Raw genomic sequence first — 27,097 nt, forward strand, 5'->3', positions numbered from 1 at the left:
AAGCTCGTTCAGTCGCTACCTCTCAGCCTAACCTACCTTGCAGGGGCGTTGTGGACTAAAACAGCATCTGTTTGGGTCCTCTCCAACAGACCGCCACCTAGTAGAAAAACGTCCTTGCACCAACCATACCAACCGGGAGTGCCAATGCCAGCCTGGATGGTACTGTAAGGAGCCGTCGACGGGCACCTGTATTACCTGCGTCCCACTGACCACTTGCAAGCCGGGCTCTGGGGTCAAGACCAAAGGTAGGTACTGTTGAAAGTGTATTGTACTGTTGAGAGTGTATTAACTTATGGTCTGTGCGTGTGGTTTGGGAGCTGCACGGTCAGGGGAAAAACAATGCTCTCCAGGGTTGTAAAGACTGCGGAGAGAATAATTGGGTGCACTCTTCCCACCTTGGATCAAATCTACGCTTTCAGGTGTCATAAGAACCAGGTGTCATAAGATAGTGCAGGATAGTGCACACACCGGAAATGATCTCTTTCAGCTTCTGCCTTCTGGAAGAGGGTACAGGGTTATTAGGACTAGCCACCTGAGAAACAGTTTCTACCCAAATGCGATTTTGGTTTTAAACACAGTGTATGGTTGTCTCTGTGGGAGTATATTGCATTTAATTATGGGGTATCAGAGTTTTTAGGGGGTTAACCAGGCTGGGATAGCAGGCTTGTTGGTTTTTGAATGTGTTACGGTAAGATCTGGGTGTGAGGCTGCTCTGCCACCCAGCTCGTCGGACTAAGTCCGCGGGTCCCTGCGGAGGAAAATGAGCTCAGCCGGAGACAGGAGCAAGCTGCAGAAGATCCAAGTTTATTGCGCAACAGGTTCAAGGCGAGATTGAACAGCGAGAAAGGGGTGACATGAACTTTTGAAACTTCCCTCCATGTCCCAGAATACAGTGCAAAATACATCCCAGTTACATCATGAATACATTAAGAAGAGGTTGGGTTACACAGATTACATCATGAATACATTAAGAAGAGGTTGGGTTACACAGGATTAACATATGGAGGAGGGAGGGGGGAATATGCAGAGCTGGAGATATGCGCAGATAAGCACATCCTGAGTACCGGTGATGAGAAGACAATGGTCCATGTACTGGCATTGCCCGGAGGAAAGGCTTGGCAGAGTGATTTGACAGGATTAGGGCCTTGACACCTTGCTTGAGGGATTATGGAGGACAGGGGAGGTGTCATGGAGTCCTAGAGAAATTGAGCAAATTGGCACTTTAAGTTTCTATGAATTTTATAGATTTTAGTCCCTTTTGACATTGACAATTGGAAATAAATGGATATATTGTAGCGAAGAAGAAGGTGAAGAAGACATGCCCCCCCTCCGTATCAAATGTCTGATGTAGTTTTTTTTCAATTTCGTTGTTCTGTATGGGACAATGACAATAAAGATTATCGTATCGTAAAGCAATTGAGACCCTGTCAGGATTTTGCTTTCGGGGGGAAACGCGTTCCGCCATTGGGCAGCGGGGGATATCCTGCCATATTTATTCTCATGTTATGAGCCCTTGGGTGGGATTTTCCCACCCTCATTATGCAATAACCCTCATTATGCAATAATAAAAATTAGGGATGCATTTCGACGATCAATGCCGATCTCCTTTCAGCGAGATCTGCTATTTTCCAGGCAAGTGGCACAAAGGGAAACCCAGAGGCAGAGCATAGCCTTTGTGGCTAGTAGCCATCAACAGTTTTCTCCTCTATGGGTAAATGATTTGGGGTGCTCCAATATCTCCTTTCAGCGTGACCTAATTAGTGTTTTCCACAAATGTTACGTAACAGAGCCTGCACACTATTTCCTTGCAATGTGTGTGTTCCAGTGTTCCTAAACAACAGCTGCTCCTTGGTGTCCTTCTTCAGAGTGACCTCAGTACAGTGGTACCTCAGGTTACATACGCTTTAGGTTACATACGCTTCAGGTTACAGACTCCGCTAACCCAGAAATAGTACCTCGGGTTAAGAACTTTGCTTCAGGATGAGAAAAGAAATCGCGCGGCGGCAGCGGGAGGCCCCATTGGCTAAAGTGGTGCTTCAGGTTAAGAACAGTTTCAGGTTAAGAACGGACCTCCGGAACGAATTAAGGACATAACCAGAGGTACCACTGTACTAATATATAGCCCGCTCATCTGACTGGGTTGCCCCAGCCACTCTGGGCGGCTTCCAACATACAGTGGTACCTCGGGATAAGTACTTAATTCATTCCGGAGGTCCATTTTTAACCTGAAACTGTACTTAACCTGAAGCACCACTTTAGCTAATGGGGCCTCCTGCTGCTGCCACGCCGCTACTGCGCAATTTCTGTTCTCATCCTGAAGCAAAGTTCTTAACCCAAGGTAATATTTCTGGGTTAGCGGAGTCTGTAACCTGAAGCGTATGTAACCCGAGGTACCATTGTATATAAAAATATAATAAAACATTTTTTAAAAACTTCCCTATACAGGGCTGCATTCTGATGGTTCAGGGACGCGAGTGACACGGTGGTCTAAACAACTGAGCTTCTTGGGCTTGCCGATCGGAAGGTCGGCGGTTCGAATCCCCATGCCGGGGTAATAACTCCCTACCCTCCAACATTTCTCTGATGAAAGTAGGAACATCCTAAGGAAATGTGGGATCAAATTAGAAACAGCGACTGCTTATGTAAATCCAGGACTGTCCCTAGAACAGGCATCCTCAACCCCAGCCCTCCAGATGTTTTGAGACTACAATTCCCATCGTCCCTGACAACTGGTCCTGCTAGCTAGGGATAATGGAAGTTGTAGGCCAAAAACATCTGGAGGGCAGAGGTTGAGGAAGCCTGCCCTAGAAAATAGGGACACTGAGACTCCTTTTCAGTGCCTAAAAGTTCCTCTTTTGACTGCTCTAGGAAACTGGAGAGAGAGGCCCCACTGCAGAAATAGGAACAGGTCTTTGGCCTAGGACCCCCAACTGCGGCACCTCTGGAGGTGCTTGTTTTAAATTACAGTAAAAGGTAAAGGGACCCCTGACCATTAGGTCCAGTCGTGGCCGACTCTGGGGTTGCAGCGCTCCTCTCACTTTATTGACCGAGGGAGCCGGCGTACAGCTTCTGGGTCATGTGGCCAGCATGACAAAGCCACTTCTGGCGAACCAGAGCAGCGCACGGAAACGCCGTTTACCTTCCCGCCGGAGCAGTACCTATTTATCTACTTGCACTTTGAGGTGCTTTTGAACTGCTAGGTTGGCAGGAGCAGGGACCGAGCAACGGGAGCTCACCCCGTCGTGGGGATTCGAACCGCCGACCTTCTGATCGGCAAGCCCTAGGCTCTGTGGTTTAACCCACAGTGCCACCCGCATCCCTAAATTACAGTAGTCTTTTATCATTATTTTCATCAGGCACCCCTGACACAGATACCATCTGTGAAGAATGCCCTTCGGGTACTTTCTCTGAGGAAGATTCCAGCACCCAAATCTGCACGCCTCGCACCGAGTGAGTGATAACTTCCTCTGCAATACTGTATCTAGTGTGTACTTATAGAGCATGCATCCCCAAACTTGGCCCTCCAGCTGTTTTGAGACTACAACTCCCATCATCCCTAGCTAACAGTGGTCAGGGATGGTGGGAGTTGTAGTCCCAAAACAGCTGGAAGGCCGAGTTTGGGGGTGCCTGTTATAGAGGGTCCTATCCTGCGGATAAAAACTAAAACCCAGTGGACTACCTTACAGGGTCGTTTATAAAACTTCTCTTGTTGTATTGGGTTTTTTTCCTCTTTTTTTTTTTTACAATAATATTTACTGAGTTTCATACAAATATAACACATACTGTAAAACAAATGAAACAAAAATAAAAAAAGAAATAGAACAAATAAAACGAGTAACAACAAAAGATATAAAACAAACACATAAACAATACAAATTAATTAATTAATGAAACTTCCAACCTCATAAACGTATTGCTTGACTTCCTGTAGTCCCTCCCATCTGAATTTCCTTGTAACTGAATGTAGCAGTTTTCCAATATCATTATTCAAAAATAATATTCCAATTATAGTCTAATTTCTTAATTTTTCTTAACATTCTAAGTCTCATTTATTTAATTAAATCCTAATTTAATTCTAGGCCTATTTAGTACTTTCAGGTAACTTCTAATTTTTAATGTTACAATATTTATTCAAATAGTCGTTAAATTTCTTCCAATCTTCTTGATATTCCTCTTCTTTCTGGTCGCGGATACTTCCAGTGAGGTCAGCTATTTCTATAAAGTCCATCATCTTCATCTGCCATTCTTGGTTGGTAATTGGTAATTCTTGTGTTTTCCACTTCTTGGCTATTAAAATTCGAGCAGCAGTTGTGGCATACAAAAATACTTTTACATCTTTCTTGGGCAATTCAAGACCTAATATTCCTTTTTTTAATAATAATTTTTTTTAAAAAAAGGAATATTAGGTCTTGAATTGCCCAAGAAAGATGTAAAGGTATTTCTGTATGTCCTTTGATGCTATGGCCTGTCGGCTATGCAAATAAAGTCTATATCTATCTAATAATAATATTTTTTATTAATTTTAACATATAAATACATACCACAAAACTTCACCACTTATACAATCTTTTTTCTTTTTTTTTGGGACTTCCATTAGCACCTCTGATGATCCACTGTTTTGACCACTTCTTATGCATTTCTTAAATTCATATTGCCTTTAATTATCTTAACTAACCATCCTCCCCCTTTATCCATTTTTGCAATAGTTCCAATAATTCACCTCACAAAACTTCTTGCACACCTACAAACGTAGTCTAATCATCACAGTTACTTTTCAAATAGTCTGTAAATTTACACCAGTCTTCTGTGAATTTCTGTCCCGCAGATTTCGAATCCTTCCTGTTAGTTTATCTAATTCTGCATAGTCCATTAATTTCATCCTCCATTCTTCTTTCGTCGGTAATTCTTCTTGCTTCCATTTTTGTGCCAATAATATTCTTGCTGCCATCATTGCATATAAAAACCATAGCTGTCAGCTGTCCCTTATTTGGCGGGAAAGTCCCTTATCCCAGCGCCATGTCCCGCTGCTGTCCCTTATTGATGATGTCCCTTAAATTTCCCGGGTTTCAAAGGAAGCAGCTCTTCTTCCTCCCTCCCTGCCGGCCAGGGAGGAGCGAGGCTCCAACTGTGTTGCTTGGCTGCGTTGCTCACCCAATAAGGAGTCTAAGAACGACTGGGGGGTGGAGCTTGCATGCCTTGTGCCGATCAAATCAGCCACGTTGCCTGGGGACTCGCCCTTGCTCAGTGCTTCCCAGCGGAGAGGTGACGGTGGTTTTCCTTGCTGCATCCCCTTTGCCGGGTTGCTGCGCTGTGGGAACCACTGCTTGAGGCTTCATTTGGCTGCTGGCTGGGCTTTCTGCCTTTGGCTCGGAGGGGCTCAGAAGTTGAACATACCTGTGCTTGGAAAATCCCTTATTTTGGCTGCTGATCCCTTATTTTTGAGGCTGCTGGTCCCTTATTTTCAAATCTGTAAGTTGACAGCTCTGATAAAAACAGCTTACATTCTTTCCTGTTTATATCACTTCCTACAATGCCCAGTAAAAATGCTTCTGGTTTCTTTATAAATGTATATTTCAACATATTTTTCATCTCATTATATATCGTTTCCCAGAAGTCCTTCACCTTGGGACAGGTCCACCACATGTGATAAAAGGGTTGTGTTTTTCTCTCCCTCCTTCTCACCCACCCCCAGCTGTGCCAAGTTAAACAAGGTCCCTCTGGGCAAAGGGGCAACCATGCAGGACGAACGCTGCCTGGACCACTCGTCTGGGCAGTCAACGCCGCCGGAGGGCACAACTGCCATTCAACTGGACCCCTCGCCAGCTAGCGTCCTCAGCACAACGGTCAGCGAAGGCAGAGGCGGATTCAACTCCACCCACATCTTGCCTGTGAAGAAACCAAACAGAGGTTTGCAAATGGTGTTGGTTGGCAGGGAGGTACGGGGACAAATCAAGAGTTAGGCCTCATCTGCGCTGTACATTTAAAGCTGTATCGTACCTCTTTAAGCAGTCATGGCACCCTCCCATCAGATGTCAAAGAAATAAACAACTACAGTGGTACCTCGGGTTACATACGCTTCAGGTTACATACGCTTCAGGTTACAGACTCCACCAACCCAGAAATAGTGCTTCAGGTTAAGATCTTTGCTTCTGGAGAAGAACAGAAATCGTGCTCCGGCGGCGCAGCAGCAGCAGGAGGCCCCATTAGAAAAAAAGTGGTGCTTCAGGTTAAGAACAGTTTCAGGTTGAGAACGGACCTCCGGAACGAATTAAGTACTTAATCCGAAGTACCACTGTATTGGATTTTTAGAAGACATCTGAAGGTAGCCCTGTTTAGGGAAGCGTTTAATATTTGATGAATCATTGTATTTTAATATTCTGCTGGAAGCCGCCCAGAGTGGCTGGGGGAAACCCAGCCCGATGGGCGGGGTATAAATAATAAATTATTATTATTATTATTATTATTATTATTATTATTATTATTATTATTCATGGCTTCCACCCAAAGAATCCTGGGAAATCCCGTTTAAGGTGGTACAATGCAGCTTTAAAATTAAAGTGCTGATGGGGTCTGCGACTTCAAAGGACTGTCCACTCTTTTCCAAAAGCAAACTGCAAAAACGTCGGCTGCTTTTCTCTTTTCTGTGACTTTGTTTAGAACTGTGTTTTTGTGTTTCGGAAAGCTGAACTTCTGCACCGAGGAGATCCAGTCGCTGGGTTAAGAAAAGCACTGCTCAGTCACCCTTCCCTGTGAAGTACCAGGGCGAGTCACAGTGATTTCAAAGACACAATATTTAAAAAAAGATGGCAAGAAAGATCAGTGTGATCTGATCTGATCCCCTGGCTCCTGGGGAAAACCCTCGCGCCCGTGTTCTGGACCAAGTAAAGTTTTCCTGACTGTCTCCCAAGGCAGCCCCACACGACAAGGCATTACTGTAGTTTAGCCTTCAGGAGTCAAGGGGCTGGAACGGCCAACTACCTCAACTAAAAATATAGAGTAATCAAAGAGAAGAACAACTACCAGACTTTTAGAAGACATCTGAAGGCAGCCCTCTTTAGGGAAGCTTTTAATGTTTGACAGACTACTGTATTTTAATACTTTGTTGGAAGCCACGCAGAGTGGCTGCGGAAGCCCAGCCAGATGGGCGGGGTATAAATAAATAAATTATTATTATTATTATTATTATTATTATTATTATTGGTGCAGAAATTAAATCCTTCTGCTGCGCTTTCCAAAATGAACAGATCACAAGACATTACTCAGTTCTACAGTGCTTGCTTCTTTAAACCACCTTCCACATACAGTGGTACCTCGGGTTACAGACGCTTCAGGTTACAGACTCCTCTAACCCAGAAATAGTACCTCGGGTTAAGAACTTTGCTTCAGGATGAGAGCAGAAATCGTGCTCCGGCGGCGCGGCGGCAGCAGTAGGCTCCATTAGCTAAAGTGGTGTTTCAGGTTAAGAACAGTTTCAGGTTAAGAACGGACCTCTGGAACGAATTAAGTTCTTAACCCGAGGTACCACTGTATATTTCTTCCTCGCCCTTTCCTCTCATCCCTTGCCCATTCCTCTGTGTGTCTTTGGCTTTTCAGGGGAGAATGATTTTGCCTTCTTGGTTCCTGTCCTCCTTTCCGTGTTGGTCCTGTTTGCCGGCTTGTTGATGTTCTGGCAGAGGAGGTTTTGCAAGGCGTGGATCGTCCCCCGTGCAGCGAAGAGCGAGCTGACCTTCTTCCGTAGGAAATCTATGGTCAATCTTCAAGGTGCTGGTTGTTATAAGAGAGAGATATATAATAACATATCACATTGTTAACAACCCAGAGGTGCGGTGACAGGGTATTAAAAGGGACGCCTGACCATTAGGTCCAGTCGTGACTGACTCTGGGGTTGCGGCGCTCATCTCGCTTTATTGGCCGAGGGAGCCGGCGTACAGCTTCCGGGTCATGTGGCCAGCAGGACTAAGGTTCTGACGAACCAGAGCAACGCACAGAAACGCCGTTTACCTTCCCGCCAGAGCGGTACCTATTTATCTACTTGCACTTTGACGTGCTTTTGAACTGCTAGGTTGGCAGGAGCAGGGACCGAGCAACAGGAGCTCACCCTGTCATGGGGATTCGAACCGCCGACCTTCTGATCGGCAAGTCCTAGGCTCTGTGGTTTAACCCACAGCGCCACCTGTGTCCCTTGACAGGGTATTATGTCATACCATATACAAACCAAACATGCAGTGAATAGGAAAGAAAGAACGACAAACATTCCAATTTATAACTGAGACATGATGAGCATCCAAGTCAGAAACGTAGGAAATAAAATCCCACCAGATCTCAAAAAAGTGTTCTGGATCCTGGATCCTTCAAACACTACCCCCCCCCCCGAAACATGCAGTTTACGTGTAATTTTTGCCGCAACGGCCAAAGTCCATAAGTTCTTATACCACACAGCTAAAAGATTAAATACAATAAACTCTGCTTATAGAGATGGGAGACACAGAGGCATACCAACAAATGAACCTGTTTGCATTAGGGGATGTCCTGAAGTAGAGGACCTTATGCATTATATCTTGCGCTGCCCCTTATATAATGAAGCAAGAGAACAATTTGTAGCACCTATAACGACAAAGATCCCTGGCCAGAACCCCTCTGATATGATTTTATATCTCCTCGCAGACACAGATAAGTATGTGACCTGGCGTGTAGCACTTTGCAGCTAGGAAAATTAGAGCTAATTATATAGCCAAGATAGCCACCAACTGTAAAGGAGATGAATTTATTTGACCCTACCTACATCAAGCTATATTCTATCTTTATCACCAAAATCTGAATATAATTGCACATTGTATTAATTAACTTTATTTTTTTAATATATTAGTGGCTATGTGATAATTTTAGCCTATAAATTTTATTGTTTAATGCTTTAACCTGTATATTGAGGTACTTTTATAGCTCTGTTTAGAGTAGGTAATGTCTTGATAATATAAATGTTTCAAGTTTTTGGATCAATCCAGTATATTTTCTTTCAATTTTTGAATGATTCTGTGTACATTGCGGCAGCCTTTGGCTATGTGCAATAAAAGTGACTGACTGACACAGCCAAAAGCAGATTTATTGAGGTTTTCCATTGCTGGGCTTTTGAAATCCCAGGGGAAGCTAACGTCCATGTCAAAAGCTCTTTAGAGAGACAAGAGTTCATGTTGCCTGCCCACAAATTCACTAAACGACGGAAGAGCTCTGGCCGAGTTGGGCTCTTGTCATGACTTCATTTCAACAGTAGGTGGCACAGTTCCCTTTGTTTTGGGTACCAGATTGCAGCTTATAATGTTTCAGGTTCTCCCTGTCCTGGGAGCTCAGTGTAGCCCATCATGCATTGCTTTGCATGAATATCAGAGGAACATAGGACGCCATAGGTCCATCTACCTCAGTATTGCCTGCACGGGCTGGCAGCTGCTCTCCAGGATTTCTGGCAAGGATCATCGCTGGCCCTACCTGGGGGTGCTGAGTCCAGAGGCTCTGTTTAAGCTCAGAGCAATCAACAAACGTTCTCTATGGGTTTTCCTAATCCATATATTTTAATCTGTAGAGTTCATAAAAATTATACTACTACTTGAAACGGTGTTTTTTTAAAGAATAAATTAAAAACAGATTAAATTACAGCAATAAATTAAAAACAGCAATAAATTAAAAACAGATTAAAGGACACATCAGCCTTCTACTTGTCTGGGTAAAGGTAAAGGAACCCTGAGCGTTAGGTTCAGTTGTGGCCGACTCTGGGGTTGCGGCGCTCATCTCGCTTTATTGGCCGAGGGAGCCAGCGTACAGCTTCCGGGTCGTGTGGCCAGCATGACTACGCCGCTTCTGGCGAACCAGAGCAGCGCACGGAAGCGCCGTTTACCTTCCCGCCGGAGTGGTACCTATTTATCTACTTGCACTTTGATGTGCTTTTGAACTGCTAGGTTGGCAGGAGCAGGGACCGAGCAACGGGAACTCACTCCGTCACGGTGATTCGAACCACCGACCTTCCGATCAGCAAGTCCTAGGCTCTGTGGTTTAACCCACAGCGCCACCCACGTCCGGGTAGGCTAGCCTAAATCGTAATGTTTTTGGCCGGTGCCCAAAAAGAGTACAGTGATTGATGTCACTAAAAACATCATCTGCTAAGAACATTTTGTTTTGGTAAAAGCCTGTATCACGTAGAATGCTGGCAGGTGTTTTAATCTTCTTGCCACTGATTTTAATTAATTTTGAATAGTTGCTTTTACCTGCTTTTAACTGATAATTTCATGCTTTTATTCTATTTGTAAACCACTGATGGGATTTGGCTTGTGTGTTTTTTTGTTTTGTTTTTTTACAATCACGTACACATTTCATGAAATAAAAATGCATATAAATTTTATGAAATAAATAAAAAACAATCTCCCCTTCTTTAAAAAGATTTTGAAAGCCCGAGGCCATCAATTATCTTCTTTGGCAGAGACCTTTCCTAATTAAAGAATGACATGCTTTGTTTGTGCAGGGAGAGGGAAACCTTTTGGGATTGCCGTCTCCAGAAATTAATGCAGAAACATGAATGGCGAGAGATTTAATCCCTCCTCTCATTTTCTCTCTCTTTTTCAGCCTCTAACCCGGCGAAGATTTGCGAAGTAAGTATGATCCCTTGCCTTGCAACTCAGCATATCGAGGGGTTAAATGAAGCTTTCTGTTTCCAGCTGTTGCTATTAAAAAACTGTTCAGGAACCGCTGGGGCTAAGAAAAGGGGAGGGCAAGAAGTGCCATGGAAAGAGGAATGGCAGGCGAAACTGATGGACTTTGTGGAGATGGCAAAATTGACTGAAAAGATCCGAAACCAGGAAGATCAAAACAAATTCCTTCCAGTAGCACCTTAAAGACCAACTAAGTCAGTTCTTGGTATGAGCTTTCGTGTGCATGCACACTTCTTCAGATACACTGAAACAGAAGTCACCAGACCCTTCTATATAGTGAGAAGGTGGGGAGGGGTATTACTCAGAAGGGTGGTGGGAATGGGTGATTGGCAGATAGCTGTGATGAGCCTGTTGACGACTCTTAACGACTGCAATAGGTCTTACAGGAAAAAGCAAGGGGTGAAAAGGTGAAAAATGGCTTTGTCATGTATAATGAGATAAGAATCCAAGGTCTTTGTTCAGACCAGGTTTCTCCATGGTTTTAAGTTTGGTGATAAGTTGTAATTCAGCAGCTTCTCTTTCCAGTCTATTTCTGAAATTCCTTTGTAGTAAAACAGCTACTTTGAGATCTTGTATAGAATGTCCTGGGAGATTGAAGTGTTCTCCTACTGGTTTCTCTGTCTTGTGATTCCTGATGTCCGATTTATGTCCGTTTATTCTTTGGCGTAAGGTCTGGCCTGTTTGTCCAATATAGAGAGCTGAAGGACACTGTTGGCATTTTATGGCATACACAATGTTAGATGATGAGCAATTAAATAGTCCCAAGATGGTATGTGTGATGTTGTTGGGGCCAGTAATGGTGTTGTCCGGGTGTATGTGGCAGCAAAGTTGGCATCTGGGAAACCTGGTCTGAACAAACCTGGTCTGAACAAAGACCTTGGATTCTTATCTCATTATACATGACAAAGCCATTTTTCACCTTTTCACCCCTTGCTTTTTCCTGTAAGACCTATTGCAGTCGTTAAGAGTCGTCAACAGGCTCATCACAGCTATCTGCCAATCACCCATTCCCACCACCCTTCTGAGTAATACCCCTCCCCACCTTCTCACTATATAGAAGGGTCTGGAAACTTCTGTTTCAGTGTATCTGAAGAAGTGTGCATGCACACGAAAGCTCATACCAAGAACTGACTTAGTTGGTCTTTAAGGTGCTACTGGAAGGAATTTGTTTTGTTTTGACTATGGCAGACCAACACGGCTACCTATCTGTAACAGGAAGATCAAGTATTTGAAAAGGACCAAAATAAATTCTTACTTTGTTTAAAAGATCACTGTAAAAATTTAAAGTCACTGACAGGAATATGAAGATACTTGTACAGTCATACCTCGGTTTACAGACGCTTCACGTTGCGCGATTTCGGGTTGTGCACTGCGCTGAACCCAGAAGTACTGGAACAGGTTACTTACAGGTTTCAGCACATGCGCAGAAGCGCTAAATCGTGCTTTGCGCATGTGCAGAAGCGCCGAATCGCAACCCGCACGTGCGCAGACGCGGCGCTGCGGGTTGCAGCCGTGCTTCCTGCACGGATCACGTTCGCAACCCGAGCGTCCACTGCAATGTGAAATTTTACTACATTTTACAGTGGTGCCCCGCAAGACGAACGCCTCGCAAGACGGAAAACCCGCTAGACGAAAGGGTTTTCCGTTTTGGAGGCGCTTCGCTAAACGAATTTCTCTATGGGGTTGCTTCGCAAGATGAAAAAATCTTGCGAGTTCCCGCGGGTTTTTTTCGCTTTTTTCGCCCTTTTCCTAAGCGCTAAGCCACTTAACAGCTGATCCGCTGATAAGCCGCTTCTCAGCTGATCGCTAAAAGCCGCTAGACTGCTAATAGCACTAATCCGCTAAGCTGTCAATGGGCTTGCTTCGCAAGACAAAAAAACCGCTAGACGAAGAGAATCGCAGAACGGATTCTTTTTGTCTTGCGAGGCACCACTGTACTTGTGATTTATATTGCGTGGCGAGTTCCTGCCCCACCAGGTGGAAATAATGACACATGACACAATTATTAAGGTTAATGGGCTAAAAAAAGGCCACAACTTTACTGGTTACAGGTGACGAGCGGTACAGTGGTACCTCGGTTTAAGAACTTAATTCGTTCTGGAGGTCTGTTCTTAACTTGAAACTGTTCTTAACCTGAAGCACCAATTTAGCTAATGGGACTTCCCGCTGCCACCGCATCGCCAGAGCTCGATTTCTGTTCTCATCCTCAAGCAAAGTTCTTAACCTGAGGTAATATTTCTGAGTTAGCGGAGTCTGTAACCTGAAGCGTCTGTAACCTGAAGTGTCTGTAACCCGAGATACCACTGTAGATAAATAGGTACCGCTCCGGTGGGAAGGTAAACGGCGTTTCCGTGCGCTGCTCTGGTTTGCCAGATGTGGCTTAGTCCTGCTGGCCACATGACCCAGAAGCTGTACGCCAGCTCCCTCGGCCAGTAAAGCGAGATGAGCACCGCAACCCCAGAGTCGGTCACGACTGGACCTAATGGTTAGGGGTCCCTTTATCTTTTTTGCAGCCTAAATCTTGACGGTGGGGAAAGCCAGAGAGGGAGAACTGGGCAGTGAGAATAGATGGCTTGCCTTCCTGCGCAGTATAGACCCTTCACCCATTGATCTCCTGGTTTTCTGTCTTTGCAAGGAGAGGATCAATGGGCTGGACTCTGAAGAACATGGATCAGGAGTGGGGGACCAGCTGAATCCTGAACCCCTCGCAGAAGCCCCTGACGGCGTCTCCGTCTTGGAAATGGAAAACACTCCTGTCCTTGATCCCGAAGGTGCTGAGCTGCTTCAGGTGGACGGAGGGGCATTTGTGGAGCCCCCCCTGCACAACCACACGAGTAACCACATTGGTGAGTCTGCCGTTGAATTTGGTGGCCCTCACTGTCTCCTGTTGGAGTGAGTGCTCCATTACGGGTTGTATAACACAGTGGTACCTTGGTTGTCGAACGGCTTAGCTCCTGAACAAATTGGTTCCCGAACGCCACAAACCCGGAAGCGTTCTGGTTTGCAAATGTTTTTTTGGAAGCCGAACTGTCTCCTGTTGGAGTGAGTGCTCCATTACGGGTTGTATAACACAGTGGTAACTTGGTTGTCGAACGGCTTGGCTCCTGAACAAATCGGTTCCCGAACGCCACAAACCCCGAAGCATTCTGGTTTGCAAATGTTTTTTTGGAAGCCGAACTGCCACCATGGCTTCCACAGCTTCCAATTGAGTGCAGAAAGTTCCTGCAGCCAATCGGAAGCTGCACCTTGGTTTTCGAACGGTTCTGGGAGTCGACTCCCGGAATGGTTTAAGTTCGACAACCAAGGTACAGTGGTACCTCGGGTTACATACACTTAAGGTTACACACTCTGCTAACCCAGAAATAGTGCTTCAGGTTAAAAACTTTGCTTCAGGATAAGAACAGAAATTGGGCTCTAGCGGCGTGGCAGCAGCAGGAGGCTCCATTAGCTAAAGTGGTGCTTCAGGTTAAGAAGAGTTTCAGGTTAAGAACGGACCTCCGGTACGAATTAAGTACTTAACCCGAGGTACCACTGTATTAAGGGACGCGGGTGGCGCTGTGGGTTAAACCACAGAGCCTAGGACTTGCCGATCAGAAGGTCGGCGGTTCGAATCCCCACGACGGGGTGAGCTCCTGTTGCTCGGTCCCTACTCCTGCCAACTTAGCAGTTCAAAAGCACATCAAAGTGGCGGGAAAGTAAACGGCGTTTCTGTGCGCTGTTCTGGTTCGCCAGAAGCAGCTTAGTCATGCTGGCCACATGACCTGGAAGCTGTACGCCGGCTCCCTCGGCCAATAAAGCGAGATGAGCGCCGCGACCCCAGAGTCGGCCACGACTGGACCTAATGGTCAGGGGCCCCTTTACCTTTACTTCACTTTACCACTGTATTGGCGAAATTGACATACAAACTGCGAGACAAGGACAACTGTGACTTTAAAGAAGAACGGGAACTTTTTACAAACTACTCAAAAAAACCACCAAAATGAACTGGACTTCTTGGCAGGTTTTGAATAAACATACACAAATTTATTGATTGTTAACATAATAGACAGATAATTGATTTACAATTTTACAATATGCAGAAAATAACATGTGTTGAAAGAGAGAGGAGCTGAGGGAAGTCTTGGGGGTGAGGGAGGGTTTTTCTTGGGGAGGGGGGGAAATGGGGGAGAATGAAGATGATATGTTTGGATAATTTGTTATGTTGAAATTCTTAATAAAAACTATTAAAAAAAAAGGTTCGAGAACCAAGGTACCACTGCATATCCATTTTTTGCAAAAAGAACATTTTTTGCAAAAAGAACATTTTTAAAAAAATGAAGTGAGGAACGTTTTGAGCCCCCAACTGTCTTCCCCACCTGAAGCTATGCTTTATGTGTGACTGAGGGAGGGGGAAGTAATACTGTTTCCTGCTTCTCTCCCCCCACCTAGAAAAAATATACATCATGAGAGCTGAGACGGTGATCGTGGGGTCCGTTTCGGAAGTGCCTTCCGGGAAGATGTGCCTCGCCAAGGAGGAAGATGGCAGCTCTGAGACCCAGGAGGACGTAGAGGGGAAGGAACTGGCCATGCGCTATCCGGAACAGGAAACGGAATTCCACCCAGGAAGTGACATCACAACTCCCGTGGAGGAAGAGTGGGAATTCCACAATTCCTGTGAAAAGACTTTGGCCATCTAGCTAGAAAATGACGGGTGCACGCTTATAATAATAAATAATAAATTTTATTATTTATGCCCTACCCATCTGGCTGGGTTTCCGCCAGCCACTCTTACTGAACTGGCAAGCGCGACTGTGGTGATTTTAGCATAAGAAGTGATCTACAGTCGTACCTTGGTTTCCGAACAGCTTGGTTCACGGACAACTCGGAACTCGAACGTTGCAAAGCCGGAAGTAGGTGTTCCGGGTTTGCGAACTCTGCGAACGTCCGGTGTGGCTTCCGCAGCTTCTGATTGGCTGCAGGACGCTCCTGCAGCCAATCAGAAGCCGCACCTTGGTTTCCGAACGTTTCGGAAGTCAAACGGACTTCCGGAACGAATTCTGTTTGAAAACCAATGTACAAATGCACGACGATTTGAGTCTTGGTCTCGCGTGGTCCCGTTGTGGGTGAATTTGCAGGCGAAATTGCTCCAGATTTAGAAACAGAAGATGAATTGATCACCTTTCCTTTGCACCCGCCTTTTCTTTGTGGGAGTCCATCGAGAATGATATTTTAGCTGAGATTCCTGCATTGCAGGGGCTGGACTAAATGACTCCTTTCTAACTCTAAGACTCTATGATTCTTTGATACCTAAAGCCAGCCTTCCCTATCCTAGTGTCCCCTGGATGATGTCAGAATTTGACCCCCATCAGCCCCAGCCAGCAGGGCCAATGGTTAGGGATGATGATGGGAGCCCCACAACATCTAGAGGGCCACAGGTTCTCCGTTCTATGATCCCTGCATTGAAGGATGGCAGAGTTATGATGGAGTTAGCTGGGGGCTGTAATGGCAGGCGACGGTCTGCTTTGGGGATGATATTGGCCTCCTGTTCCCAGCAACCCCAGTCAAAATGGCCGATGCTCAGGGGTGACGATGGGAATTGCAGCCCCCAAAATCTAGAGGGCACCGGGTTGGAGAAGCTTTATTAGGCAGGGTTTCTTTTCTTGCCGCTGCAGGAATTCCCTGCACAGATTCTCTGAGCCTAAAGTAGTTTGCAAAGAAACCCAAAGCTGTCTTCTACAGTGGTACTTCTGGTTATGTACTTAATTTGTTCCGGAGGTCCATTCTTAACCTGAAACTGTTCTTATCCTGAAGCATCACTTTAGCTAATAGGGCCTCCCGCTGCAGCCGCGCAATTTCTGTTCTCATCCTGAAGCAAAGTTCTTAACCCGAGGTAATATTTCTGGGTTAGCGAAGTCTGTAACCTGAAGCGTATGTAACCTGAAGCGTCTGTAACCCGAGGTACCACTGTATTGGCATTTGAATACAATCCCCTCCACACCCTGTATTCCCCCACCCCTGTATCTTTGATTTTTGTTTTCCCAACCATCCCCAATTTAGAACGCTGCAAGGCTTTTTCTTTTAATCGAAAACAAAACACGCCCACATAAAGGTGTTTCTGTGAAACTTTGGGTTATTTTTAGATATTGCCTTCAAGTCATTGGCAAGACTTGATGATTTCCTTAAAGCATCCCTAAACGCTGGAAGGCGCAACTAAAATATGCAGATGTTTGGAATATCTGGAGGGAGCCGGTCATTTCAGGTCACATTTGGAGTCTGTGTGGAATTTTCAGCTCTGCTTGTTTGTGTTTGTGTGTGATGGGTCCCTCAAAACACGCATGAGTCTCTGAAATTGCTTCTTGTTTGCCTGGAGTTATTTTATTTTCTAGGTAGACCAGAAGCTTAACAGGAGTCAACAGTGTGATGCTGCAACAACAAAAAGGTGATGAAATTCTAGGCTGCATTGATACATTTAGGGAAAGGTCCGTATAGTTAAAGCTATGGTTTTCCCAGTAGTGATGTATGGAAGTGAGAGCTGGACCATAAAGAAGGCTGATCGCCGAAGAATTGATGCTTTTGAATTATGGTGCTGGAGGAGACTCTTGAGAGTCCCATGGACTGCAAGAAGATCAAACCTCTCCATTCTTAAGGAAATCAGCCCTGAGTGCTCACTGGAAGGACAGATCCTGAAGCTGAGGCTCCAAGACTTTGGCCACCTCATGAGAAGAGAAGACTCCCTGGAAAAGACCCTGATGTTAGGAAAGATGGAGGGCACAAGGAGAAGGGGACGACAGAGGACGAGATGGTTGGACTGTGTTCTCGAAGCTACCAGCATGAGTTTGACCAAACTGTAGGAGGCAATGGAAGACAGGAGTGCCTGGCGTGCTCTGGTCCATGGGGTCACGAAGAGTCGGACACGACTAAACGACTAAACAACAACTATATTTAGGGAAGTAAGAGGACCACTGTATTCTGCCTTTGTCAGACGACACCTAGAATACGGTGTCCAGTTGTAGGTGCACAGTTTAAGAAGAATATCGACAAGCTGGAATATGCGACCAAGAGGGTCAAGGGTCTGGAAACTAAGGCTTATGAAAAACAGTTGAGGGAGCTGGGTATGTTTAGCCTGGAGAAAGAAGAGGAGACTTAGATATGTGAATATGAGGCTATCTCCATATGATAGCCATCTTCACATATCTAAAGGGCCGTCACATGGAAGATGGAGCAAGCTTGTTTTCTGCTGCTCCTGAGGCTAGAACTTGAACCAATTGATTCATATGACAAGAGATTCCAACTAAACATTAGGAATACATTTCTGGCAGCACATGCTGTTTGACAGTGGAACAGACTCCTTCAGAAGGTGGTGGACTTTTCAACAGAGCTTTGATGCCCATCAGCCAGGGATTCTTTATCTGTAATCACTGCACTGCAGCTTAAAGTTGGACTAGGTAAATGTAAAGGTAAAGGGTGGTTAAGTCCAGTCAAAGACGACTCTGGGGTTGCGGCGCTCATCTCCCTTTCAAGCCAAGGGAGCCGGCGTTTGTCCACAGACAGCTTTCTGGGCCATGTGGCCAGCAGGACTAAACTGCTTTTGGTGCAACGGAACACCATGATGGAAACCGGAGAGCATGGAAAGGCCATTTAGCTTCCCGCCACAGTGGTACCTATTTATCTGCTTGCACTGGCGTGTTTTCAAACTGCTAGGTTGGCAGGAGCTGGGACAGAGCAACGGGAGCTCACCCCGTCACAGGGATTCGAACTGCCAACCTTCCGATCAGCAAGCCCAAGAGGCTCAGTGTTTTAGACCATAGCGCCACCCGCTCACATAGAGTTGGACTAGACAATGCTTTCAACTCTGTGCTTGTGTGATTCTGAATGCTGGCTAAACCTTCTCTGAAAAAAAAAAAACCTCAAGCGTCCTCCTTATGTTTTAGATCTCCGTTTAAAAAACAAACAAAAAACTTTTGCTCTTTAGGGCAAGAATTCCCCAGCTTATGTTATCAGGCATAATAAAACCCTGTGACCGTTGGAGTTACTGATTAACGCCTATCCCTGCCTTGGTTTTTTTGGTTTTTTAAATGACAACCACCACGACGTCACTGCCTTTCCCGGAGCAAGCGGGATGTTCAGAGAGCAAACAAAGCCTTCGCTCTGTGTTGGCCGGACAAAGCGCCTTTATAAAAGGAGTTTCCAAATGTACACATGCAGTCTGAAGGGGGCTGCTGTGCTGTCGCTGCGGCCGCCATTGTCTCCTATGGAAGACTCCGGGGATCACTTACATACTGAGAGCGAAACTGTCTCTCCAGGCAGGGAGACAGGGCAGCTGGGGATGGCAGAAGGCGACGCTGTGGAAATGGACGTGCCGGAGACATCTAAAGACCCGATACACCAAGAGGATGCTTGTCCGTTAGATGAGGCTGACCCTACAGAAGAGGGCAAGGGTTGCTGTTCCCCTGCAACGGAAGGCCCCGATCCAGATGCTGCCCAGTTAGGCACTCCAGAACCGGTGCCCTCAGCAACCTTGGAGCCGCCCGCTTTGACGGAGACTTCTGTGCCGCCGGTGGCCGACCTGTGCCATCCGCGCCCCTCCAAAGTCTCGCTGGCCGAGATGGATTGCCTCATCTGCTTCAACCGGTACAGCGCCTGCCGCCTGCCCAAAGTCCTGGCCTGCCAGCACGTCTTCTGTGCCGTCTGTTTGAAGCTCATCCTGCGGAACGAAGACCACACCTGGGTCGTCAGCTGCCCGCTCTGCCGGAAGGCCACTGTCGTTTTCGGAGGCTTGATCTGCAGCCTTCACGACAAGGAAGACGTGGTGGGCCGGCTGGGCAGCCCCGGCCTGGACGCCGAGGTCCCCTGTCCACCAGACCCTCCTGTCACCGGCCTGGCTGAGGGCAACCCCGCCTCTGAGAATGATGCCATCAGGGGACCAAGCCGGGCAGCGGCCAAGAGGCTGGTGCTGCTCCTGCTGCTGGTGGCTGTTCTTATCGTCTTGGTCCTCCCCTTCATGTACACGGGGATGTTGAAGTGGGTGCTGTGCTCTGTGGTGGTCCTGGGGCTCATCATGTCAGTGCTGCTTTGCTGCAACCCCAGCTGGAGCTGCCCAGATCTCTTGCGGTCTCCCTGGAGGTGGAAGGAGAGACAGGCAGCGCCGGTTGCTTGAGAAGACCGCCATGCTGTGGTTTCCTTATTCGCGGGTCGGGAGCATTGCGTGGGCCCCATCTACGGATCCCGTGCATTTGGGGAATGTCATAGCGGTTGAGGTTTCTCACTCGGGGACCTTGTGCCAGGGCATCTGCTGGGAGAAGGACCCACAGAGGCCTTCCTTCTTTGGGTCATCGTACAGATCAGGCAGAGGCCCGTCCTGTCGCTGGACCAGAGGGTGAGGAGGGTGGAGAGTTTGCTAACACAACCCCTGATGCCTGTTCCCGTTGAGGCACAGCCCCGCATGCCCCACAGCGGGAGCCTACAGAGAGACACAAACACAGCTCCCTGTTGTGTTTTGGGTGGTTTCACCCAAAGACCGCTTGCCTCGCTGAATGATTTGTTGTTGCCAGAGAATGTCTGGCTCTGTTTCACTACAAGGCAACCGAGCTTCTGGCTTGAAGAAAGTGGGGTCGGACCTCTCCGTGGAGTGTGGTCAGTGGCTGTTAAGCATGTCTGCTAAGTAGAACCTCCATGCGCAGATACGGTCTACCTGTGAACGCTGAAAGGCCGATAGTAAAGGCTGCTGCTTTCACGTTCTGCTTCTCCAGGGGCATATGACGGGCTGCTGTGACCACAGGATGCTGGACTAGATGGGCCTAGATCAGGGTTGGAGGAGCATCTGTGGTCTTCTGGATATTGCTGGACCACAAATTCACACCACCCCGTGACCATTGGCCATGTTGACTGCAGACGATGGGAGACAGAGCCCAACAAAAGCTGGAGGGTCATGGGTTAGCCACCCCTGGCTTGGATGGATCCATCAGGACTTCTCTTAGGATCCCCTTAATGCAGATTACCTGCTGTTTAATTCCCCTGATTGTCCTTGCAGTCGGGCGTTTGTTTTTAAAGAGTGTCTTTTCCAGCAAGATGAAATTGAGATTCCTCTAGCTTTCTATGTGAGAGAGGTTGACTATAGCAGGGAGGGGGAACTGTACAGCTCCAGTGGCCACCAAGCCCCAGTGGTCAGGGATGATGAAGGGAGCTGGAGTTCCCTATCCATAGATTAAGTAGCCAGAAAAGGCTCAGTCCTCCAGTTATCATTTAAATCAGAGTAAGGGTGGATCTTTATGGGCACCATTTAATGCAAAATGCAAAAGGGTTTGTTCCTGCGTGCCTGTTATTTCTGCAAAGATGCCGATGAACAAAAGATCTGTGATGGTAAATACAGCACAAACAGAACTCGGTTATCTGCAAATAAGGGCAGTTGAAACACTCAGTATTATCAAAATGTACTGTGTTTTCATTTTTACAAAATAGTGTATATATTTAATAGGTTTTCATATGTATAAATAGACAATTTGTCTTGCGAGTTTGTCTCTCTGTCCTTTTGTTTCTTTCTCCCTGCTCCAAATCTGACAAAGTACCTGCCAGCACCAACAAAATATGCTGTTACTCCCCAGTGACTAGTAAGTAGAAACCAAACTGGCCCATTCTGTATAGAAGTAAAGCATTTTATCTGTGTTGATCTCTGGCTGTGACACAGACATTGTTGAAGGGAGAAGAGGCAGAGCATATTTATTTGTTGGAACAGCTTATCACTGCTCTCATGCCTCTAACTGCGGCATGATCCTCAACCTAACCCACAATTGCTTAATTTCCACACTGCAATGAACATTACCACCTGATTCTTGCAGGCTAAGCTTCTGTTAAAGGCGCAAGAGCACTACAGGGCAGCTTTTATTTCTGGTCAGTTGGCAACCTTACATCAAGGTTCAAAGGCACCTTTTCTCTGCTGAGTCCATTACACTTAACAGCCTGATCTGGTGCACATAAATCAACTGTGTTCAGTGATCCTCAACTGCCTACTGTTCAGGAATTGTAGCTAACTCTTTGTCACCATTTCCAGAAACCTGATTGGCTGAGTCGTGGGAACCTCTGATTGGCCAGAGGCCTTATATAAACTGCCCTGCCACTGAGTGAAGGCTCAGTAGCGTGGGGGACTCCCTGCTTGCTTATCAGCGACGGGCAATGCATTCCCATTAGCTATCACAGCCCACCTAATAATATCCCCAGCTTTCTTTACTTGCGCCCTCCCCAAATATTGGACTACAACTCCCATCTGCCCCAGGGACAAAGACAGGCGTTGTCAAGCTCCTCCAGGTGAGCTGCTTATTCAACAGTCATTCTGATTTGCTTACACCAAAGCTTATGCAGATATTAGATTGCATTTGTTTCCCTTTGCTTGTGGAGAGGCTGTAAGCCTTCCTATTAAACCTTCGCTCGTCCCACACTTTCCAATGCATTTCTCGGGCACTTTCCTTACAGCAGACAGCTCATTTTATAAAAGATGGGTTTCTTGCACCAGAATGACAGCGTACTTCAATCCACTTCAATTGCGCCGGCTGAAATTTTGCTAGATGCACGAAAAACTGGAGGTGCCTGAAGCCCAACAACATCTGAACACGTTCCTCACACCTGCCTTAGACTGACCTCTCATTCCACTTCCACAAGGCATGTGTTGTTAAACATTCTGTGTCCACACACACCCAACTTCCCAGTCGCTGCTTGGAGACATTTCCTCCAGTGAATTTAGTTTCCCACAGGGGGCTGGACTAGATGAACCAGTGGTCTGATTCATATGGCCTTGTGACTCCTCCAATGCATGGCATGCTTCTCCTATCTGGCCTTGAGACCACTTGCAACCCCACTCTGTTGGGGACGGGGAAGATAGAGAGCCTACCGTACTTTGATTTGGGGGTGCTCTTGTTTAGATGATACATTTGAAGCAGCAGGTCACAAATCTGGTCCATGGCGCACAATGCGCCAAGATGCTCATCCTCAGAAACAAACCAGCCTCCGGTGCAGCTATGTTAAAGCCAAGGTTTTGTGAGTTCTAAATGGGACCTAGGCCAATAATCTGCCCTCTGTTTTCTGAACCAGTTTAATTTCCCTGTTCTCCAAGGGCAGCCCCATGCTGAGTGTATTGCAGTAGCCCATCTAGGTGTGCCTTCGGCGGGGGCGGGTTGTATAGAACAAAATCTGAACTCCCCCACTTCTCTTTTTTCTTCTCCCCGACGTAGAAGGAGCAACATGGGCTTTTACAGAAACAGAGGCTGGGTCTAGACACACCAAAGAAGCATTTCAGTTAAATGCGTTGTAAACTTTGTACGAGAAATCAGGTTGGCAAAAGCGGAACCCCACAACGCCATCTGGTGTTATATGCACATACAACGCATATGAAGTGCTTTTTCTTTGCCAATGTAGCTGAGCCCAGAACCGTGTTCCAAGAACGGGACGAGCAAGATTTCAAAGGCAGAAGATTTGTTCTTTGGCAATTTGCATGGGCCAAAACAGGAGAAGGATTTGGGGAAGGGAGGGATTGATTAAGTTTGCTTTTAGAGGGGAACCTACCAAATCTGCACCTTCCAAAAGAATATGCAAAATGAAACACAACCACCCTTTGAAATTCGCACTTCTCTGATTTTTTTGCAATGTAGTTCTCCCCTCAAGTAATTTGTACAAAAACACAGGTGTTGGGGTAAAGCATGCATAAAATGTATATTTAACTGAAAACAACACACACAAAGCACTGTATTAAGGGGATTCGCATAGCAAAAAGGTGTAGATCAATAGTTCCCAAAGTGGGCAATACTGTCTCCTGGGTGGGGGAATTACATGGGGGGGGTGCTAAGAGGCAAGGAGATGGCACGGGGGGGGGGCACTGGAGGTGTGAATGACCATCAGACTTTGAAAAGCTGTTATCCCTGGATGAAGCTCACTCATTCTATTGAATTATTAATTAAACTAAATATTTTTTATTGGATTTTGAATAAATCTGCAATTAATTCTCACTGTTTTGAATTTTATGGTGCCGTTATCTTCCTTTCACGAGTGGCGCTGTGGGTTCAACCACAGAGCCTAGGACTTGTTGATCAGAAGGTTGGCGGTTCGAATCCCCGCGATGGGGTGAGCTCCCGTTGCTCAGTCCCTGCTCCTGCCAACCTAGCAGTTTGAAAGCACACCAGTGCAAGTAGATAAATAGGTACCGCTCCGTCGGGAAGGTAAACAGTGTTTCCGTGCGCTGCTCTGGTTCGCCAGAAGCGGCTTAGTCCTGCTGGCCACATGACCCAGAAGCTGTACACCGGCTCCCTCAGCCAATAAAGCGAGATGAGCGCCACAACCCCAGAGTTGGCCACGACTGGACCTAATGGTCAGGGGTCCCTTTACCTTTACCTTATCTTCCTTAATAGATCATGCCAACCACTATTATAAATACAGTAGTACCTCAGGTTAAGTACTTAATTTGTTCCGTAGGTCCGTTCTTAACCTGAAACTGTTCTTAACCTGAGGTACCACTTTAGCTAATGGGGCCTCTTGCTGCTGCCGCGCCGTCGGAGCACGATTTCTGTTCTCGTCTTGAAGTAGAGTTCTTAACCTGAGGTAATATTTCTGGGTTAGCGGAGTCTGTAACCTGAAGCGTATGTAACCGAAGGTACCACTGTAATGCTTTTTATAGGGTAGGGCAGGGAGGACTGGGGATAAGTTTATGGAACTGAGGGATCAGACAGACCTGGAAAAGTTTGGCAACCGCTGCTGTAGATTAAGCAAAATCGCCTCGGGGGGGAAATTGCACTCGTGCTGACAAATTTTCATGAGGTTTTCCCTTTTTAATTTTTTTAAAAATGAGGATTGCTGTAGAGATGTGGGGAGCTGAATATAAGGCCCTGGAAATGAGAAACAGAGAAAACTGGGATTGACAGGCCAGTCCATCCCTCCCTCCCACATGCATGCATGCGGGAAAAAGAATTGGAATATGTCACAATGCAAAGCTTACTAAAAATAATAATAATAGGAAGACGGCAGAGAGCTTTAGCTTCTGAAGAGGCAGGGAAGACTGGCAGCCGGTGGGCGAGGATGGGTTTATCTTAAGAATAATAGGGGGTCCATTTTCACAGAGCTTTGCTGGCTTTAAAGGAGGAAAGACCTGCTACTCCGTCAAAAAAAAGGAGAAAAGGGACGGGGCTATCAGTTAAGCACCTGATTCCCTAGGACAAGGAATCATAAAACGATGCCTTATGAGGAACGGCTAAGGGAGCTGGGCATGTTTAGCCTGGAGAAGAGGAGGTTAAGGGGTGATATGATAGCCATGTTCAAATATATAAAAGGATGTCACATAGAGGAGGGAGAAAGGTTGTTTTCTGCTGCTCCAGAGAAGCGGACACGGAGCAATGGTTCCAAACTACAAGAAAGAAGATTCCACCTAAACATTAGGAAGAACTTCCTGACAGTAAGAGCTGTTTGACAGTGGAATTTGCTGCCAAGGAGTGTGGTGGAGTCTCCTTCTTTGGAGGTCTTTAAGCAGAGGCTTGACAACCATATGTCAGGAGTGCTCTGATGGTGTTTCCTGCTTGGCAGGGGGTTGGACTCGATGGCCCTTGTGGTCTCTTCCAACTCTATGATTCTATGAGGAGCGATTCAGAAAGCTGGCTTAACTTTCTGCAAGCCACATGCCAGCGATGGGCAGAGCCACAGCCAGAGCTGTCTTTCCCATAGGGTTTAGTGGTGCGTTGTGCCAGGGCGCCGACCTCTCAGGGAGTAGGGGAGCTGCGCGGCTTTGCCGGCGGCCTCCCCTTTACCTGAATGCCCGCCAGCTGCGCCCTATCAATCATATGGCTGGCGGGCGTGCAGCTTGCCTCCCAAGCCTCCGCAGGGATTGCTCTCCCGCAGCGGCATGGGGGAGAGTTGCGCCCCCGCCCATGGCTGGCAGTGTGCAGCTTCGCCCCCATCCCCACTATCCGTGGTAATTGGGGACGCTGGGCAGATATTTGCACCCCGGTGCCACATCTGCTAAAGACGGCCCTGGCCATAGCCAGCAGTAGACGAAGCAACAAATGCAAATTTGGCCTCTATACAGTAGCTTAAAGGGACGCGGGTGGCGCTGTGGGTTAAACTACAGAGCCTAGGACTTGCCGATCAGAAGGTCGGCGGTTCGAATCCCCGCGACGGGGTGAGCTCCCGTTGCTCGGTCCCTGCTCCTGCCAACCTAGCAGTTCGAAAGCACGTCAAAGCGCAAGTAGATAAATAGGTACCGCTCCGGTGGGAAGGTAAACGGCGTTTCCGTGCGCTGCTCTGGTTCGCCAGAAGTGGCTTAGTCATGCTGGCCACATGACCCGGAAGCTGTACGCCGGCTCCCTCGGCCAGTAAAGCGAGATGAGCGCTGCAACCCCAGAGTCGGCCACGACGGGACCTAGTGGTCAGGGGTCCCTTTACCTTTTACAGTAGCTTAGTTTTGACACACACTTCTCTTATCCTCCAGGCAAGTGAGACGCATGGTCAGAGTTCAAGGACATACTTTTCAGCCAGGCATAAACACTCGAGGAGGGTGCAAAGCAGGGCTGAAAAGGGGCATGGCCTGGGAGGGTGGAGTATGTGGTTTGGGAAGGCCCCGAGGGCCAAATGGAGAAGCCCATTGGGCCGCAATCAGCACCTATGCATGAGGTTCGCCCTGCAATTGACTGGCAACAGCTCTTCAGGGTTTCAGATGGCGATGTCAGGAATTGAACCTAAGACCTTCTACATGCAAAATAAAGCCCCAAACCTTTCTGGTTTGGATTTTGGTGAGGTCCATAGACCATAGAGTCTGTGAAGGGCCACATACCGTATTTTCCGCTCCATAAGATGCACTTTTTTCTTCCTAAAAATAAGGGGAAATGTATGTGCATCTTATGGAGCGAATGCGTGGTCCCTGGAGCCGAACTGCCCAGGGGCGAAAAGCAGATCATGCTTTTTTTTATTAAACAGGGAAGTGGGTGTTGAAACAAAGCCGCTGATCGTTTGCCGATCGGGGGAGAGAGATAAGGAACGCTAGAGATAAAGGAGGCTGCCTGGGAGGGGGGAGGTAAAGACAGCAAACTTGCAAAGGGGGGGAAACAGGAAGACTAAAGCAATAAGGAGAGAAATTAGAAGGAAAGGAGGAGCAAAAAGCTGCTCCAGCTAAGGAAAAGACTGTAAGGCAAAGAGGGAAGGGAGTATTGAAAGGAAACAGCTGATCGGTGGGATCGGAAGAGATAAGGGAGGCTAGCGAAGGCTGCCTGGGAGAGGGGAGGTAAAAGCCCATGGATCCTCAGGATTTTTATATTGGGTCTCGCCAAATTCACGTTCAGATCACATAGCATGTCCATGGCTACAGCCTGCACCAAAAAAATCACGCATCCACTGTTGTGTGGGGCTGCAATGGTGCAAAAATGTGGTTACAAAGCACGGTTCCACATGGATCCTCAGGA

The 27,097-nt window shown here is 46.9% G+C and overlaps 3 protein-coding genes across 5 annotated transcripts in view; 2 read left to right on the plus strand and 1 right to left on the minus strand.

The window, feature by feature from the left end:
• TNFRSF8 (TNF receptor superfamily member 8) overlaps nt 1-15,381 on the plus strand; it is a 36,491-nt gene extending 21,110 nt beyond the window's left edge. Inside the window, exons 4-10 of the mRNA XM_081871131.1 lie at nt 90-245; nt 3,357-3,450; nt 5,693-5,907; nt 7,594-7,761; nt 10,609-10,634; nt 13,330-13,540; nt 15,123-15,381. Coding sequence (XP_081727257.1) covers nt 90-245; nt 3,357-3,450; nt 5,693-5,907; nt 7,594-7,761; nt 10,609-10,634; nt 13,330-13,540; nt 15,123-15,370 — 1,118 coding nt within the window. The 3' untranslated portion in view covers nt 15,371-15,381. The remainder of the gene's footprint in view (nt 1-89; nt 246-3,356; nt 3,451-5,692; nt 5,908-7,593; nt 7,762-10,608; nt 10,635-13,329; nt 13,541-15,122) is intronic.
• The window catches only part of LDLRAD2 (low density lipoprotein receptor class A domain containing 2), a 472,593-nt gene that overhangs the window by 444,752 nt on the left and 744 nt on the right, over nt 1-27,097 (minus strand). The gene's annotated exons all lie outside the window — the stretch shown is intronic.
• RNF186 (ring finger protein 186) lies at nt 18,478-22,416 on the plus strand. Its single transcript, XM_081871264.1, has one exon. It carries the CDS (start codon nt 18,793-18,795, stop codon nt 19,828-19,830), a length of 1,038 nt encoding a protein of 345 aa, XP_081727390.1. The 5' UTR covers nt 18,478-18,792; the 3' UTR covers nt 19,831-22,416.

The sequence above is a fragment of the Podarcis erhardii genome (genome assembly GCF_964252035.2).
Source record: "Podarcis erhardii genome assembly, chromosome: 7".
Taxonomy (NCBI): domain Eukaryota; kingdom Metazoa; phylum Chordata; class Lepidosauria; order Squamata; family Lacertidae; genus Podarcis; species Podarcis erhardii.